Consider the following 19301-nt stretch of genomic DNA (forward strand, 5'->3'; position numbering starts at 1 on the left):
ATGAGGAAGTGTAAACTTCCCCTGATGTCTTTCTAAGTAGACCCTGCAGCATAAAGCCATCACGCCAAGCAGAAAATGATATCCTAATCTTCCATAAATCTGTCCAGTCAACCTGCTCAAGCAATCTAACACAAGAACCTTTATACCAGGGGTGTCCAAACTTGGGAACTTTAAGACTTGTGGACTTCAACTCCCAGAATTCCCCAGCCAGCTGGCTGGGGAATTCTGGGAGTTGAAGTCCACAAGTCTTAAAGTTCCCAAGTTTGGACACCCCTGCTTTATACCATCCAGCAGCAGCAGATTCCACAACTTAGTTAAGCCTTGTGTGAAAAGTTATTGTGTTATTGGCTCCGAATTTCCCTATATTTTGCTTTAACAGGCGACCCTGTGTTTAACACTATAAAAAGTGGGAGAAAACTTTTTTTTTTCCTGTCAGGGATTTCCAAGCTGTGTTGAATTTATCAGGTCTTCCCTTTTGGTCCCAAGCCTTGTAGTCTTCCACCAAGTTTTTCTACGCTTGAGCTAGATCTAGCTTCCAGGTTGTTAGTCTTTCATCCCTAGGGCAAACCTCCCAAACTCTACCCTTCAAAAGTACCTTGGTAGCATCACCCCAGTCACTGCTGAAGCGATATCAAGTCTGTCCTCATTGCTGTTATTTTCACACACAACAATGTCTGGATAGTTGACACCCCCCCCCCCCAAAGATATTGTTTGTCACTTGCTGGGAAATGAACACAGCCTCAATGCAGTAGATAGTGCAAGAAGATGCAAGATAAAAGAAAATGTGGCATTTTACACACACGCACACCAAAGTTCAAGGAGGAGGCAGAACACAGTTTGCAGCCTTGCCATCAACAGAAGAAGAGCAAGAATGTCATTTTATTTCAGGTAACCAGAGCAAAGGAGAACACGGGGCTTCCTTCAAACACAGCTCTAATTTAAATCAGTCCAAACAGCAGCCCTCCCCAAAGTCAGGAATTACTTTATATTCTCGGTATTTTGAAGCGATGGGAGAAAACCCAGGAAACATTAGACTAACTTTCCCCCCAACCTGGCGCCCTCCAAGTGAGCGGGACGTTTACTTTACTGGTTCCCCCGGCCGGGAGGCAGCAGCGTGCTGGACCGGATGAGGTCCGGAACCAGCCCGGGACGGTCTGTCCTGCCTCCATCCCGGCCCGAGGGCCACCGCTGCTCTTAGCGCGAGTCTCTCAGCTGCAATAACAGCTGCTGGGGACGCGCGTGTTCCCTCCGCCGCCCGCTTACAGCCAGAAAGTCTCTGCACCCCGGAACTTAACTTCGCCCTTATTGGGCCCGTCCTCAGTTGTGTTTGCGATGTCGCAACCAGTTGTCACTTCTTTCCTCCTCTCCCCCACCCTTTCTGGGAAGCCCCGGCGAGCCGGACGCCCCTCTCTTCCCTGGCCAGCCCTCCTCAGCGACCCTCTCTCCTCCCGGGACCGAGACGCCCCTCCAGCCCGCTCCTACGCGTCCTTACCCCGGGCCCCGGCAAGAGGAGCAGCAGCAGCAGCAGCGCGCCCAGCCGGAGGAGATGGCGACCGCCAGCCAAGCGCTCCGGCGCCCCCCGCTCCATGGCTCGCCCTGGCAGCCAGCACCGGGCCCGCCGCGGCGCAAAGCAAAAAGCCCGGCCCGCTCGGCGACCGCCGGTGCCCTTGCCTGCAGCGTGTCCGGCCCTTCCTCCTTCGGAGGCGGAGCTGAGCCGCAGGGAGCTTTCCCGTCAGCCACGCACCGGGAGGAGAGCAGGGCGTGGGGGGAAAGGCCGCGAGAGGGCGGTGCTGGGGCAGGGGGGCTTTTGCTTCGCCGGCCTGCCCCTGCCTGCCCTGCTCCGTCTGCGGGTAGCAACGTGTGGACGCGGCTGTCCTAGGGTAGCTCTACACCCCCGGCTGTATAAATAGAAAAGGGATCTGTCCCTAACAAGGCTCCGCCTCTGGCAAGGCAAAGATTGGATTTAATCAGCTCTGGAAATGGATCGATCTCTTAGCCTCTTCTCGCATCAGCCCCAGGTGTATGTGACACCTGAACGCCCATAAATCTGAATCAACTCTCCTGAGAACAGGCTGTCTGGGGATCTTGGGTTATATAGTCCAAGATATTGGCAGAGATATAGATTAGGAAAACTGACGGGCAGCTTCTGGAGTTTGGTATGTGCCTTTGGTTCCCACCTGATTTAAATACTTAGCTATTGATTCTTAGCTTGGTTTGTGATTGCAGGAAACTTTGTACTGGTGAGATGGTGCGTCTGCATGCAAACTGTACCCAAGCTACAGGTGATGGTTTAAGCGACTCCTCAAACAGCACAATTAAAAGAGGTAAATATAGTAACGAGGGTCATAGTATCATGTCAAATATCATAGTAACAATTTCTAACTCCACATTCTTAGTCATGAATGGAAGTTATTCTGAAACGATACATCCCCAATACATTTTTTTGGCAATACAGTGGATATAGCTCACTATTGTTGATTGGACTATCAAACCGGCCTATAGAACTGTTAGAGGGGAGCAAAGACAAAGATTTTCTATATCTCTTTGCTCTAGCTTTAGTAATCTCTCTCTCTCTCTCTCTCTCTCTCTCTCTCTCTCTCTCTCTCCCTCCCTCCCTCCCTACCTACCTACCTATATTGGAAATTAGGAAATTTAAGGGCAGGATGATAGGCAGAATAATCTATGCCTAAACTTGTAAGAATTGCCAAATTTAAAGCAGTCTGTGCAAAATGCTTCATAAATATAATTTTGTACAAATTTTCCTCTATGAAAACCACTTGAATAACATGGGGCTCATTTTAAAGTTATCGTGCTTTGAACCTGAAAGGATCTTCCTCACTTTCCCACAAACCATTAGTCATTGGCCCAGTTTACACATAATCCTTGCTTTCTGATTTGTCAATAGGTTAAGCTGGGGATCACATTTTAGATCGATTGATAAACAAACACAACTTTCCAGTTTTAATAGCCACTCAATTGGCAGGTGGAACCTGGAAGTATTTTATAACATGTAGAAACATGCTTGTTCATAGGATTTACCATGGCCATAGCTATTGCAAGCAAGCACCCATAATTCTTTCTCACTGAATCAATTTACTCTGCAGGGATAGTATTTATTAGATTTTATAAAAACAGAAAGTTAAGAGTAATTGAGTGTCTTTTTTTGATGGGGGAAAATGCTTGATTAAAATAAAGGGATTTCCAAGGTACTGAAATAAATTTTAAAGAGTATGATAAAAGCTTCTATAATGTCCTGGCAATTTTGAATTGTGGATCAAGTTAGTCCAATGAAAAGTATATTTGCTTTGCACATTGGCAGGAAAATTAAGCAGGAAAAAGTCACCATGACCCTCCTATGCCTAAGTGCATTTCAGCTGTAATAAAAACTGAACCCATGCATTTCTATCAGCTATTCATTAGTTCCAAAGGTCCTTGAACAAATACAATGGTGACCAATGCTGCTTAGCAAATGATTTTCATGAAGGCTCCTATTTAGTGTTTATATTCTATGATGCATTCATCATTCCTTGATGGACTTCATTTTCTGTTGTTATCTTGCATAAGAACAAAGGAAACACAATGCTGTTCCTTTATAAATTGGTGCCTCTGTAGCCAGAACAGCAGAGAGCAAAGGGGGGGGGGGGAGGAAAGAATCAAGCAGGGTGAGCCAGCCAGGAATTTGTAAAGAGAAATAAAACAGGGAAAATAAATTTATATAAATCCTCAAATAAAACCAGAACCTGTATTGACTTATGTATTGACTTATGAGCATGGTAGGTTTGTTGGGATGGAAATTAACATGCTCCATTAACAAGTCTCCATTAAGACTTTGATCATGGGAATTTATGTCCTAAATGAAGACACAATATTGTTTTTGAAATGATTTATGAACAGATTAATAGGTTTCTCTTATGAAAATTAATATTTGATGGAGGTCTAGAATGAAATAATCTCCCCACAACTAGATAGAACTTCTGAGAAAAATATTAGATGAATTATCTAACACATGAATATCTAAAGAAACAAAATTTACTCAGGATTTCAGAAGAAAAGAGACAGGATATGAATTCACATATAATAAGGGAACATTCTGAAGCTCTAAAAGAGATTAAATTAGGAAAAGTGCCTGGACTAGGTAAACTATCAGATGCTTATAAATATTTTGAGGATGAACTTTTACAACCTTTATAAAATATGATGAATGTTATCCTACAGGGAGGAAAGAGACCAGGGTTGAAAAAGGCTAATATAGCATTAATACTTAATGAGGGACAAGATTTCACTTTAACAAAAAAACAAGCTGCAGCCTATTATTATTGAATAATGACTATAAGTTGTTTACAATGATTATAGCTGTTACACTGAACATAATTTTGCCAGAATTTATTCAGAAGACCAATGTGGGTTTTTATGAAAAAGACAATTAAAGGACAATGTTAGAAATCTGCCGGAGATTTTGGAATATTTGGAGTACCATAATGAAAAACAATTCACATTGATTGTGTTAGATGCAAAAAAATGGCCTTTGACAATTTGAACTGAGCTTTCTTGTTCAAGGTTTAGGAAGATATAAATTTTGGAGAGAACTTTATAAAGTGGGTAAGATCGATATACACTTCACAGGAAGCACAAAGAATTGTTAACAGAGATCTAATAAAATCTTGTGAGATACAAAAAGAAACAAGACATGGATGCCCACTGTCTCTTCTCTTCTTTATTTGGATTGTTGAAATACTGACCAAAGATATAAGACAAAATAAGAGGATTGTGAGAGTAAAGATTAAAAAAGAAACTTATAAGTTAAATGCTTTTGCAGATGATGTGGTAAGTTCTGAAAAGTCTTTTAAAGGTAATTGCAATATTAATGAGCAAATTCAAATAATTTGGGGTAATTAGCAGGTTAAAAAATTAATAAACAATATGAAGATGTTAACAAAGATGTGAAAACAGACCACCAAAACAACTACCGGTATATTAAGACATGGAATTAATTTCAAAACGATATTACATTATTGCTGGCAAGGATTTCGATGATAAAAATAAATTTCTTGTCTAGAATGATGTTTTTTGTTATAGACAATAACTGCCTTGACAACTGATACACCATTTAAACAGTGTCAGAAGGATATATCTATGTCATATGGCAGGGGAAAAAAGCATGAGTTAATTATAAGGTGTTACAACATGCAAAGGAAAAGAGGAGTATTGGGTTACCTCATTTGGAATTGTATTTTGCCGTGTGATGGTTTGAGTTAGGGTTAAGGTTGGATTTTTGGAGTTGGAAGGATATGACCTGATTCTTCAACACCCACCTGTCAAACTTATTGAATTTCATAACTGAGAAATATGCACCATTGTTTTGAAGGCTGAGAATCCTACAGACATAACTCAAAGTCTATTGAAAATATAGTGATGCATGGTGGCACAGTGCTTAAAACACAGTATTGCAGGCTAATTCTGCCGATTGCCAGGGGTTCGAGCCTAACCTGCTCAAGGTTGACTCAGCTTTCCATCCTTCAGAGGTTGATAAAATGAGGACTGATTGTTGGGGGCAATATGCTGATTCTATAAACAGTTTAAGAGAGGGCTGTAAAACACTCTGAAGAGGTAGATAAGTTCTAAGTGTAAGTGCTATTGCTATTGCTAAATGCACACAACTCTAACCATTTGTATGACTGTAGCCAAGGGCTATTATCCTCATCCAACTTATTGGTAATGGATATTATTATTCTTGGATTTTACTAAACCTAACCGAAGGGGAGATTGAACGGCCCATTAGCACGGTGAAATAGATTTGTCACTGTGGCTGCCCACACTGTAATTAGAACTATATTGCCATTTCCACCCCCCAAATATCCATCCCCTTGGCAATATCCAACAAATTCCAAGGAATCATTTGATCCATGCTTGCAAATGTTTGAATATTTTCATTAGCATTTGCATTTCATGATTGGGGTCAATAGCAGGCAAAATTCAAAGATTTTGAAAGCTCTGGAACATGATGTGTCAGCTTTTTCTGACAGAATTACCTACTTACACCCTTAGTATGTGTGTCAAACCTGCTTTGGTGAGATACTCCAAATTTAATCTCCAGCTATGTATGTGTTTCTATGTATAAATATAAATTCGACATATGGGTGAGAACAGTGAGTCTCAACCTTCACACCTTAAATCCAGAGATGGCCCCGCCCTCCTCTATTCTCTGCTTCCCGAGTCCCAGCTGATTGGGAGGAAATGGGGATTTTGCAGTATCCTTCCCGTCATGCTCACCAAGCCACCCCACGCGCACAGAACTGGTAGTAAAAAAAATTGAATGCTACCACTGCTTAAATCCCACCAAAAATCTGAGTCCTACCAAAGTAAAAACAAAAAGGCAACATTTTCAAATAAGGACATAACTATACTTAAAGGGATCTCTTTGGCTCCAGTTAGCTCTTTGGAATAGATCAGGGGAGCAGGGCAGTTTCTAAGTATGATAAATAGATAAGAAACGGGTCTCCAGGCATGCTATTTTATTGTTGCGGGGTACATTTATAGAATTTCAAAAGCTTGTTGACCCTCCTCCTTAAGGCCAACAAAGTCAAGGCAAGAATGTTCAGAGTCCTTTTCTCACCCTTTCTCAGGGCTGAGCAAATATTTTCCTTCTCCTTTCCCTTCCTTTCTGAAGATCACAACTACATTCCACAACAAGCCTCTTCAGGCTCTTCCAGACCAGGATGTGCTTTGCAAAGATACGCAATAACTTGCCTCAGGGAGTCCAGCTCTGCTCTCCCCATCCTGACTCCCTTTCTCATTGGGAGAGAGGTGCTATGTTTCACCTAGATCAACACCACTGCAACATCACTACCACTGCTCTTATCGCTGATTGAGAAACTTTATAGGCTGCTTTTGATTGACAGGGGCAGCCGAGTCGTAGTTTAAGTCCTTAAGGAGAGTCCACTTTTCTGTATATTCTTTCAGCCCTCTGGCAAAAGGAACTAACAGGATGTGCATCTTTCCAGAGAATTGACCTTGCAAATGTGCACGGGAAAGACCAGATGCCAAAAGTAGCGAGTGGGACTAGGGCAGTGATGGCGAACCTATGGCACGCGTGCCACAGGTGGCACGTGGAACCATTTTTCAGGGCATGCGAGGCGCTGCTCTGTCAGCTGGCCAGCGCGCATGCGTGCGCTGGCCAGCTGAGTTCACCTTTTTAAAAGCCATTTTTCGCCCTCCCCAGGCTCCAGAGGCTTTATAGGAGCCTGGGGAGGGCGAAAAGAGCCTTCCCCGCCCTCCCAGAGGGCCTCCGGGGGCTTCAGGGACCGTCCGGAGGCTTCCCTGACGCCTTCGGAGCGCTTAAAACGACCCTCCAAGCAAACTGGAAGTGATGCACACTGGGGGGGGTCGCGCATTGCATTATGGGTGCGGCACACCTGCACACGACCCCCCCTGCGCTCCCCCCACTTGTGGCACGCGAGCCAAAAAAGGTTCGCCATCGCTGGACTAGGGCAAAAACTGAGTGCAATGTTACAATTTGATAAAGCAAATACAATTACCGATACTCTCCAGTCAGGTATTTTATAATTTCTCCTTCTGTCCCAATAGGGTAAAAGCAAAATCCAGTACAGGTAGTCCTCGACTTACAGACATAATTGAGCCCAACAAATTATGTTGCTAAGTGAAACATTTAAGTGGATTTGCCCCATTTTACAACTTTCCTTGCCATCATTGCTAAGTGAATCACTGCAATTGTTAATAACACTGTTGTTAAATGAATCCATTTTCCTCATTGACTTTGCTTATAAGAAAGTTGGAAAAGGTGATCACGACACCGGGACACAGCAACCGTCATAAATACGAGTTGGTTGCCAATCGTCTGAATTCTGATCACATGACCAGAGGGATGCTGCAATGTGAAAAACTGTCATAAGTCACATTTTTTCAGTGCCATTGTAACTTTGAAAGGTCAATGGACTGTTGTAAGTCGAGGACCACCTGTATTCCTCTGATTTTGTAGGCCAGTTTTGCTAGCCCCCTTTGCACTTATCCATTTTCCAAACGAGCAATGAGTGCCCTCCAGTGGATAAAAACACCTCACACACGTTGAAGGGTAAGAAAGAGTTGAAGTCTAGAAGACAAATTAACTCAAATTATTTGGCCAATATTATCTAGATCTGTCCAGAATCAAGTACGGTAAGTGGATTCTGACCTACCCGTGTACAAAAGTGCAAAATATATTAAGCAGAGAACAGAATAAATCCATTGAGTTCAAAATACTGACAAGAATCAACTAATAATTGATGAAGACCAGATTTTTTTTTAAAAAAGGCAATCATTAAGCTGTGCAGGTTTAATGGTAACTCAAAAGCTTCTGACTTAACACATGTATTTAGAAGTCAAGCATATCAAACACATTAAAAGCCTGACTAGGTGGCTCAGTGGCTAAAACACTAAATGTGTTTATCAGAAAGGTCGGCGGTTCGAATCCCTAATACAGATCTCCTGCATGAGCAGAGGGTTGGACTAGATGACCTCCAAGGTCCCTTCCAACTCTGTTACTGTTTACGCATATGAAGAAATGCGCATAATACTGCAAATCCATGTCAACCCAGTTGGGAGAAAGTCTCATTAAAACCGGCGGATAGGCAAATATAGGACTCAAGAGATGGTAAACTGGCCGTGGTTTCTTTTCTTGGGCTAAAATCCTTGAGAGGAACTAAGAATTTAGTGCCCTCCCCCACTCCCCCCCCAAACCCCAAACATGAAAAATACGGCGGGAAAATATCTGCATTGCGCGTTATCGGCACACTTACCTCGAGTTGGCGCCGGTCACGTGACGGAGCCATGCTACCGCGATTGGCTTCTAGAGAAAGGGGCGTGTCCCTAGGCGCCAGGCGGCCTATAAATAAAGACGCAGGCCGCGCTTTCGGCCTTTTCGCCGTGGGATGGAAGGCGTGGGAGGTGCGTGCTTTTATGCGACCTTTGTTTTTGGGAGGCGTAGTCGTTAGGAAAGAAACGATTGCCTCTGCCGTATCTGCGCCGCAGTAATCCGAACGATCCGTGTGAAGTGGCAAAACATTTGCAGCTTTTCACAGAACGTCTCTTCGTTGCCATCTAGCGGTGGTTGGGATTTCTGCAGCCTAACACATGGGCGGTAGTCCTGATTGCGATTGGAGCCTGGCAAATGTTACTGACCCAGAACTTATTTTCGAATGAAAACGCCTGGGATTTGAGCAGACGAGTTAGTCATGGTATGGCAGGGATCGTGTCGTGCCTCGCTGCTCTGATTTTGGGGATTTTGTTTTACTAACTTGCACTCGTACACCTTGCTTAAGAGATGAGTAACTCACGGCGGCAATTACTGGCTTTTAGAGCCGTTTTACGAAACCCCACGTGGAACTATAAACAGAAGGTGTAGTGGAGAATGCAGTGAGTTACATGTTCTTAAGTGCCCTTGGTGCATTGTCCTTGGTGCTGACGTCTCAGTCCGTGAAAGGGGAGACTTTGGAGCTGCTTAGGGTACAGTGGTGTGGAGGTGGCATTTCCCTCTTAGGTTTTACGGTCAAGCCTTTGCTGGGGTAACAATTGGGCAGTAGATTATAGTTTGCTTTTTTGCAAGGACTCGATATATCTTGAATCCACTTTGTGCAACACATCTGAAACCTTTGCGCCCCTGACTCATGTAATGCTTGATAGTTCGCATGATTGAAAAAAAAAGTTGGAATTGGTGAATAGGGAATGACTCACTTGCCATATAAAAGGAAGGTTAGAACTTTATTCTAGCTTATGATGACAGTGTATGCTGAGTTGGAAAGGTAGGAACCTTTCCCTCCCCTCAAATGAGAAAAGTGCAAGTGGTCCTGCAGAGAAGGTGCTTTAGAGCAAAAAAAGTTTTCCACCCTGAAATTTATGAACACGAGTGATGGCTACTATAGATGTTGTTAAATGAGTGAAGAAATTCATCGGTGACATGTCTGATATGGACTTGGTTAGTCTTGAAGACTTAAAAAGGTTTCCTCTACTGTTAGCATCTCCAAAGAACTGCAGTAGGAATATCTGCATCTCCTGGTGAGCACATCAAAATCAACCTTTGTAATCCTGCTTTTGAGTGATCTAAATTGGGAACCTTATGCTGGCTGCTGTGATGATATTTTTGGCGTGTTAGACTGCTGATGCAGATGAAGAGACCCTGTATCTGAGCCACCAGCATCAGCTGCCCAGGGGCAGGTAATGGCACCCTAGCCCTTAATGTTCAGTGGTATGTTATTTAAAAAAAGACATAAAACTATAATCTCTCTAGATCTGAGCAAAGGTATCTCAGTATTCTTAAATCACTACCCTGAATCTTGCTTTTTTTTGCTCTAGGTGTGCCAAGATTGACTTGATGCTGAATGAAAACCTCTGGAACCAACTGTCACTTGTTGAACTAAGCAACCCAAGGAGGGCTATGATGTGGGGATGTCTTGAATGTTGTAAATAAATAAATTTAAAAACTGCTTAGTTTGGATGTTTTTTTCAGATAGGTTTGAAGCACTGCCTTTGAACTGGTGCATGGCCCATTCATGGTCTCACTGGCTACGCTACAGTGCAAAAATAAAAAGCTTGCTTATAACTGGTGTTGCTCAGCTTAAACCTGAGTGATTCTTTTAAAGACAAGTTACAATCCATCTCATGCTTAATGTTCAAATATGTAGTAAGTTCCTCAAATAACAGTGAACGTTCAGATGCTTGATCATCTGGGAAGAGTGTGTAATGTAGGAGTGCTTCAATTTTATCTTGTTTGCTAGAATATCTGAAGATATGAATTAAAGGAGGAAAGATTGGCTTATTTATTATTTGGGCTCTTATTGACAGTCTGCATAATCCCATCTTCAAAGATGATAGTAACAACCTAGCCTCAAGCAAAAGTGTCTTGTAAAACCCCACTGGGAAGGCACTGCAGCTCATTGCAATCTCATTGGTGTCATATTTCATCAAAAAGCACACACCTACCCAACTGATTGCCTCCTACTAAACATTACCACCTACTGGAAGGATAACCATAAGTCTCTCGACATTTAGAATTATAGCACACAACCTAGCAAAGTGCACATTACTCCTATACAAACCGAGAAAAAATGGGACTAAAGATTATGCATGGAGGGTAGCTACTTCCATATGGGACAAACCCTTGGTACACTAGTAAAGCATTCATGAAAAGCCAGCAGTCCAGGTAGGGTACTCCATTGCTAATTTCCTTCTATGCCGCTTAGGACACAACTTCAATATGTTTCAGAACAAAAATACAGCCCTCTGATTTAGCCACAACTTTATAATATGGATAAATTTTACCACAACCAGAGTTCTTTGCAGAGAAGCATTCAAGCATGGGTGTAACAGACAACTTTGTCAACCAATCATATCTGGTTTAATGCTGAATATAGTAATGAGGTAACTCAAGCCTATTAAGAGTGCAACATGTTTAGAATTAATACAGTGCAGGAGGCTGAAGCCTTCATTAAAAACATTTTTCTCTCCTAGAGGACAAACATAGGGAAGGTAGTGAAAAGGGTAGCAAGGTGCAAGATATGAAGGAGGGGGGGGCTGTGGCTCCACCTGGGGACAGGGAGGAAGGAGCAATATCGAAAAGGCTCAGGTCACAAGTATGAAATATTTGTAATTGTTGATATACTAGAAAGCGACAAAGGAAAAGATGATTGAACACATGGTTGATACAATGTAGAACAAGATTCTGTTTTTTGCTTATCTTTTATACGTTGTTTTTAATATTCTAAAAATTGTGAGATTTGGAGGGATTTCTACCTCTAGCGTGGGAGCTGCCAAAAGTTTCTATGTCTCCCTTTTACCTTTCCCCATAAATGTTTAAAAACCAATAAAATTGTTTCTTTAAAAAAAAGTGCAACATGCTGAATGTGTAGCTTAAAATTAGGTTTTGCCAATGCTTCAGGAAGGGTGAATTGATGTATTCCTGGATAAAAAATTCCTTTTGGGAACCAGTTAAAATTCTACAGAGCAGCCTCAACCAGAGGAAGCCTTAAAATTTTCACATCTTTGGGAACCCCTGGACAAATAGTTATACAATTAAGTCGAGATCTCTTGCAACATCTGGGCAAAACTTTAGTAATGCTATCAAATAAATTGATGCTGGTTAAATTAGCATAATGTGATTGTAATGCAACCCAGTCTGGGTTCTTGTGACTGGAAACTATCAATTTGACTTAGGTTGGCTGTGCTAAACCATGACATTAAACCTGGTTTAATGTGATAAACATTAAACCTGGTTTAATGTGATAAGCACAGTCTGTCCCATGTAGTTCCTAGTGTCTGGTTATTTAGGGAAAAGGCCTGAACCCTTCATTGGGTCTCTGGTGCAGCTTTAATTTACATCCTATGGAGATGCAAATCACTTCTATTGAGCAGCAATTTTGGAGAAATTTCCTAAAACATTTGACAAATAGATTACACAACTGTAATACCGAACCACATTTTAGATCACAGTGCTGCGTTAATACAGAAAGAAAAAACTTCTTAAGAGCAGCTGTTGGATATATAGCAAGTTTTCCTATCTGGGAAGCTAATTCTGTTATTTAGAAAATAAGACTTGTGGCAAATGGACTGCATCCCCTAAACCTTGCTTTACAAATGAAAGAAAAAAATTTACTGTACAAAAAAAAACAAAACACCTGACCTCCTATTTGGAGCAAGATTCAGAAAGCATCCTGTAGAAATGTAAATTAAATCCTGAAGAATTACCGGTATATACTATTTAAATTTTAGAGCTTTTTATGTTCTATCCCCAAAGAATCTTGAGTACTCTTGGCTTAGAGGACTGGCTGGCTCCGGTGCCATGAGACATGATCTATTTTGCCTGACTGCTCCCACAGAAAATATATCATGAGTACTGGATATAACAGCTTGAAATGTTCAGAAGAATTGTAGAATACGATTTGGCAATTTTTCAGTATTTCAGTCTCATTGAACTACCAGTGCTGTATTCCTGGATATGCACCCACACGTCTACCCCACCAAACATCAAAACAGATTTTTGACATGGGATAAGTTTATTTGGAAAAAAAAAAGCAAGCCCACTGTAGTAACCCACACAGTCTGATTATGAAATGCAGTGAATTTACTTGTGCCAAACCTGGATAATTGATTACATTTTTATGCATCTAGTATTTTGACTTATTGCACAGACGGGGGTGGGGTGGGGAGCTGTGAATAAGACATGCAGATTTAAGAGGAAGGCAAAATGCTTTCATTGAGCAATGAGAAGAATAGTACATAAAATGGAATGGTCCCAGAGTTGAGGTAACAAAATAGTTGTCCAAATAATATGTCAATATATTAAATGCTAAATTTTAAATATGTTTCAGGCAAGGTGCTTTTAAAAAACAATTTCAATTAGCTTCATTTGGAGATTGCAAATCATGAGAAATTTGGGCACAGGAACCTAACACAACATACAAAAAAGATCTTAGAAATATGTAAAGCCTCGTACACTATCAAAGAGTGAACTCCATAGCTCACCTGCTTTCTTTGTAAACTAAATTAACATTCTTTCAACATAAGTAGTTGGCAATACTGAGCATCAAGAAACACTCATTGCTTACGTAGTGTTCAAAAGAGTTAGGTTCAGTATTACGTGTTTAGTCCATACAGAAAAGAACAGCAAGGCAGTGTTCTCTTGGCCATTCTCACTTGTAGTGCTTTGGAGTTGTTACTTTCATACAGGAATACCAAGCCAGCCTACAAGGTGCTTTAGCTAGTTGACAAAAAAAAAGAGCTGTAATCAGGATTTGCACCTCCTTAAATGGATAAACGAGGATCCACTACATAGTTGGGAACAAAAACAGCTGTGACCATTCTGGTTGGTGAAAGTGAATGGCTCCTTCCATGCAATCATTTCCGATGAGTACATGCATGGCCTTGGACATTTCTATGTGTTTTCAACTCCGAGAGCCATCAACCACAACTTCTGCAATTGTAACGCACTAACTAGAAGGCTTACTGTAGTTTAGTCTCATGGCTTTGTCTTCATTTGTTTCTTTTTCTAAAGAATCACAAGATCCTTTAAAACCAATTATGTATGTTTGCATGTTTTATATGGCTACTTGTTTCCAAGAAACTCAATTTCATATGAAAAAAATAAGTTACTATGCATAATCTATATGGATTGACAATATCACCTATACATCCAATGTACATTCTTAGCTCCAGAAATTTTCAAATTTGCTTGACACAAGCTATTGGGACTGCAGGAGTGAAGAACATGCCACTTCCATTTGTATCTCCAGCTGCTTGAGAGGAGAAAGTCTTCCAGTTAGACATGTTCGTGCCTTATTGAAAACAAGTTCCATATGGCTGGATGAGACACACTGTCAGTGTTCAGGGTGTATCCTGAATTACTGCACATCCATAAAGTACTCCCATGTGGATCAAATCTGTTCGATCAATTGCTGCTAGCTGGATTTTCTTCCTACTTTACTGCAGAAGAGTGCATATTAACTACTAGGTTTTAAAGCCTAGCAGAAATGGAACTAATGCTCTAAAGTCAATAGAGAGCCATAACTGGAGCAATTATTGGCAGAAGCGACCTTATCTTTAAAAAAATAAAACATGGCACAAGGACAAAAATCAGCTAGACTTGTTTCATTTGAAAGAGAACATGAAAACGACATCTGTTAATACTGTAAACTGCAGTCTTCACATTTCATGGCTGCTCCAATTCGCTATCTTCAGAATCTTTCAAAGGGCACACAGATGAGCGGGGGTCCATGACTGAGTGCATTAGAGGAATATAAAGATCGTCCATGTTTGGCATGACAAAAACTTTCTGCAAGGTATAATAATTGAGTTAGAATGCAATTCAAATATAAAGTCAAGAGAAATTAAATATACCAAACTCTCATTTTGGACTCTCCCATCAGGCCAAGTAGAATTCTAAACAGGTTTATTTGAATCGAGTATGGCTCACTAGTAAACATCTAACTATCTTAAGTTTAGATTTGGAACAGAGTTATGGGCATTAAAGCAACATTGCTTTTTACAGCTTCTTGTTACTTGCAAGTTGTGTCCAACCCATCGGGACCCCATGGACAACGTTCCTCCAGGCCTTCCTGTCCTCTACCATCCTCCGGAGTCCATTTATCCTCATGCCGACTGCTTCAGTGATCATCCAACCACCTTATTCTGTCGTCCCCTCCTTCTTTTGCCCTCAATCTTTCCCAGCATTAGGCTCTTTTCCAGTGAGTCCTTCCTTCTCATTAGGTGGCCAAAGTATTTGAGTTTCATCTTCAGGATCTGGCCTTCTAAAGAGCAGTCAGGGTTGATCTCCTCTAGGACTGAAAGGCGCTCAGTCTTTCTTATGGTCCAACTTTCACAGCCATACATTGCAACATAGTCTTGACTATACGTATTTTTGTTGGCAGGGCCTTTTACAGTTTACAAAATCTTAATTCCATTACATTTCAGCAAACATTTGTTTAAAAATAGTTGATTCCTATCTGCTATTGCTCCTATCATTCCAATTTTTTAAAAAGGAAATAGGTAGAAATTTGAATAGATATATTTAACAGTTCAATGAATTCATGATGAATAGAATTCTAGAAATATAATCAATAGAAAAGTATGAGCAACAATTTATTCAAACTATTTGTCCCACGCCAAAATCATTCTTCCTTCATCAGATTATCCATAATAATATTCCTTCTAATTATTTGGTATCTCTTAAAGGAAATTAAAATCTGTCACTATGCACCTACTTTTAAAAATATGGGCACAGAAGGTATTATTTTAGCATGGATTTGGCACACTTCAGATCTAAAGAGAAAGTATTTCAGGGTATCAGTGATCTCACTTGGTGCCTCCTTTCAGATACTCCTCCACTTAGAACTGTTTATTTAGTGACTTTTAAAGTTATGGCACTGAAAAAAGTGACCCATGACCATTTTTCACACAACTGTTGCAGTATCCCCATGGTCACGTGATCAAAATTTGGAGGCTTGACAACTGCTATATATTTATGATGGTTGTGGTGTCCAGGGATCATGTGGTTACCTTTTGTGACCTTCTGACAAGCAAAGTCAATGGGGAAGCCAGGTTCACTTAACAACCTTGTTACTAACTTAACAATTGCAGTGATTCACTTAACCACGGTGGCAAGAAAGGTTGTAAAATGGGGCAAAATTCACTTAACTGTCTTGCCCAGCAACAGAAAATTGGGGTTTGATTGTGACTGTAAGACAAGGACTACCTGTACATCTTTTGCTGGGATCATGCAGTGTTTGTTGAGCCCAGAAGTGTTGAGCCCAATGCCTATTTTGAAGTTGTTTTATGGCTACGGAAGTATGTTCCTATATGTGTTATCAAACTAAGAATCTGAAATTCTCAGAAGGAATGACTGGTGTTATACCAATAGGTAGCCATTCAGTGTGAATGTGTGTTTTTTCATCTTAGATATATGCTACCATCTTCAAACTTACAGATGGCTTAGCTAATGCCTTTATTCTTAGATATTCTGTGTTAAAAGAATATGCTTATTCTTTTAACACAGTTAATGCTAATGATATTTGAAGTACCTGAAATTCTTGCTCTAGTTTCTTCTCTATCCATTCAGTTACATGAACCAAAGTCACTTCTCTTTCACCAAGCTTTGGCCGAGCTTTTAGCTCCAGATAAGGGGGTTTTCGGAAACCGTACCTGAAGATAAAGAAAATGATCATGGTTAAGATGTTTCTATCTCAGATTTGTATCCCATATTTTCTCAAAGGACTCTAGGAGAATAAAACCATGCTCAACTAAGATGAGACATGCTTAACCAAAGCTGTCATCAGATATTCTTGGACAAACAGAATTTTTAACCTAGAAATGTGTCCACCACACCATGCTCCCCAACCCTAATCTTGCTGGCTGTGGATTCTGGGACTTGTATTCCCAGACATCTGAAGCACTAGGTCAGGGAAGGTTATACTACCTCATATAACCTAATCTTGTGCTTTTGCAGTTTATGTTCAAGGATTTTGTGATTGGAGGAGGGTTGGAGGCTCTAAACAAGGCCTGCGCAAGGCACAGAGGGGAAAAGGTTACTGATAAATTAAAAATAACTGTGGGCTGCAAAGGAATATCTGGCATACCAATCAGCTATTTGGCAGCAAGTAGAGTGCCAGTGGGACTGAAGCTGGCAGCAATGGTGAGTCTTGGGGATGTTTAGCAATACATCTTTTGGGACAATAGTAAATTTATTACTGTTTTAAAAAAACTTTAGCACACAAGGTTGCTTGGTAGACTGCATGCAGCCTGCCGGTCGTATGTTGTGTAGGATTAAACTATCGTGTTCAACAAAACATTTATTCCAAGTGAGTACATATCTCAACATTAAAAATACTCATTTCCCCCTCCAGTTAAGAGGTGTAGTTGTTTTTCTTCTAAGTACTCTGTATACAGATATGTCCAATTCATAATGTCATTTTGAAATCATATGTGTGTGTGTGTGTATGTGTGTGTGTTACAATCCCTGGTATGCCCAAATATGAGAGGGAACTCACTACTCCCTCTTTCTGTCTATCGGCTCACTGCAGGAGACCATCCAGGCAGAAAACCATATTTTTAATGTTGCCTTTTTATATTTGTGTTGTATTTGTGCTGATAAATAAATAAAGGGAGACTAGTATAGATCTATTTCAAGCTATTTATGAGAGCTAAATAGCTTGAAATAGATCTATACTAGTCTCCCTTTATTTATTTATCAGCACAAATACAACATACACACACACACACACACACACACACACAAAATCAGTGTTACTGCTGAAGTCTAGTACCCAGCTAATACTAATTGGTGAAGGACTTTATGTCTGAAAAATTTTATGCACCTGACTTATAACTAAAATTAAGTCCTAATAATCTAGCAATAGGTACTATGAGTCTCTCAAGAATGACCACAGTGAGAAATCAAATCAGCACCTTCTTACATTCATACCTTTGAAGGGCACATGAAATGGATTTTGTAACTTGCTAACTAACATACTTAACTTTGTATTTTAACTTCACTTATTTCTCTCTTTTATGAGGGTTTTTCAAACCACTATAGACTGGAATGTAGGAAAACTTTTTCCTTATCGCTGTATGGATTGATTGATAGCTTCTAACATCCCTAAACTGAAAAGAAATCTAAAGAAGAATGAATGGATACTATTTCCTGGTAAGAAAAATTTTGTTAGTGCAAAACTGGTGTATAGTTTGTCTCTGTAATCTTCAAACAACTTTTGTAGTTGATGTGCAAAGGAGAGGTCACTTTTACCCTGTTTCCTCTTGCATTTTCTTTGTTATGTTAACTATAAAAGGGAATGTAAGATGGGTCTCAGGGCTCTCCCTTTTTATAGTGAGATCTCACTGTCAGGGTACCCTAATAAATTGCTTTTAAATTATCTTCCAACTTGGTTGCTTATTGGGAAGGTAAACCAAGGTAGAACCTAGGGCCAAATTTGCCTGTAACTTGTTATTAATCCTTTTCCTAATACAGTTTAAAGTAATTACGTATTGTTGGACTAAGATAATGTTTGCTGAATTACACTGTGCACCTCCCAAGGGTTAATTTCCTCAAGTGGAATCCCATTTCGATTAAGGTAGCCAATGGTGAAGATATTGGACTGAGAAGGCCCAACTTCAATTCCTCACTGAATATGGATCTCACTGAGGGGTTGTGAGAATAAAATTATAGGAAACCCAATATAAACCACTTTGAACCTCCTTGATAAAAAGGCAAGATAAAAATGTTCAGTGAAACAGTTCCAGATAAATGAAAATAAAATTTCATTCACAATTTCATTCCATATTTCTTTCAGATAAAAAGAAGCACTGAAATAGTTTTTCTCCTTTGGTACTATTTTCAATTATAAGAAACTACTGGAAAAAGCTTTGGCATTGACCTCTTAATTAATATCACTGTTGATCCTCAACTAGTTCAATATCGCTCACACAGAGAGGGACTCCTCCGGGTGCCGTCCTCCAGAGAGTGTCAGAGGGCGGTGCCCAGGAGTAGGGCCTTTTCTGTGGTGGGCCCTACCCTTTGGAATGACCTCCCCCCAGACATTAGGACAACAACCGACCTCCGCTCCTTCCGTATGAAACTGAAGACCTACCTGTTTCGACTAGCCGGCCTGGCATAACTCTACAACTTCTCCACCCCTTGGTCATTTTTTAACTGTTAATTTTAGTTTTTAAATTTTTAATGTTATTGGGGTTTTAACTTTTTCTAAGCATTGTAATTTATTTATTTATTTTTACCTCCTCTATATGATACTGTTATGATACTGTTTTGA

The 19301-nt window shown here is 40.6% G+C and overlaps 2 protein-coding genes and 1 long non-coding RNA gene across 6 annotated transcripts in view; 1 reads left to right on the forward strand and 2 right to left on the reverse strand.

Moving 5' to 3' along the window:
• ERN1 (endoplasmic reticulum to nucleus signaling 1) overlaps window positions 1–8849 on the reverse strand; it is a 91287-nt gene extending 82438 nt beyond the window's left edge. Inside the window, exon 1 of one of the 2 annotated variants that reach the window (XM_081933608.1) lies at window positions 8793–8849. In XM_081933608.1, the coding sequence (XP_081789734.1) occupies window positions 8793–8825 (33 nt within the window). In that variant the 5' untranslated portion in view covers window positions 8826–8849. Of the gene's footprint in view, window positions 1–1492; window positions 1869–8792 lie in introns of those variants that run through there. The other variant, XM_081933607.1, reaches the window with a different exon arrangement.
• Window positions 8850–8918: 69 nt separating this feature from the next.
• Window positions 8919–10475, forward strand: LOC309382243. The gene is made up of 3 exons (XR_014173645.1): window positions 8919–8940; window positions 10008–10206; window positions 10345–10475. It is a non-coding gene; the product is annotated as an uncharacterized lncRNA (long non-coding RNA).
• A 2546-nt stretch (window positions 10476–13021) lies between these two features.
• TEX2 (testis expressed 2) overlaps window positions 13022–19301 on the reverse strand; it is a 126633-nt gene continuing 120353 nt past the window's right edge. For all 3 annotated transcript variants that reach the window (XM_081933578.1, XM_081933576.1, XM_081933577.1), the window contains exons 11-12: window positions 16560–16680; window positions 13022–14815 (exon numbers count right to left, since the gene is read on the reverse strand). In XM_081933578.1, coding sequence (XP_081789704.1) covers window positions 14693–14815; window positions 16560–16680 — 244 coding nt within the window. In that variant the 3' untranslated portion in view covers window positions 13022–14692. The remainder of the gene's footprint in view (window positions 14816–16559; window positions 16681–19301) is intronic.

The sequence above is a fragment of the Natrix helvetica genome, assembly GCF_964273705.1.
Source record: "Natrix helvetica genome assembly, chromosome: 1".
NCBI lineage: Eukaryota > Metazoa > Chordata > Lepidosauria > Squamata > Natricidae > Natrix > Natrix helvetica.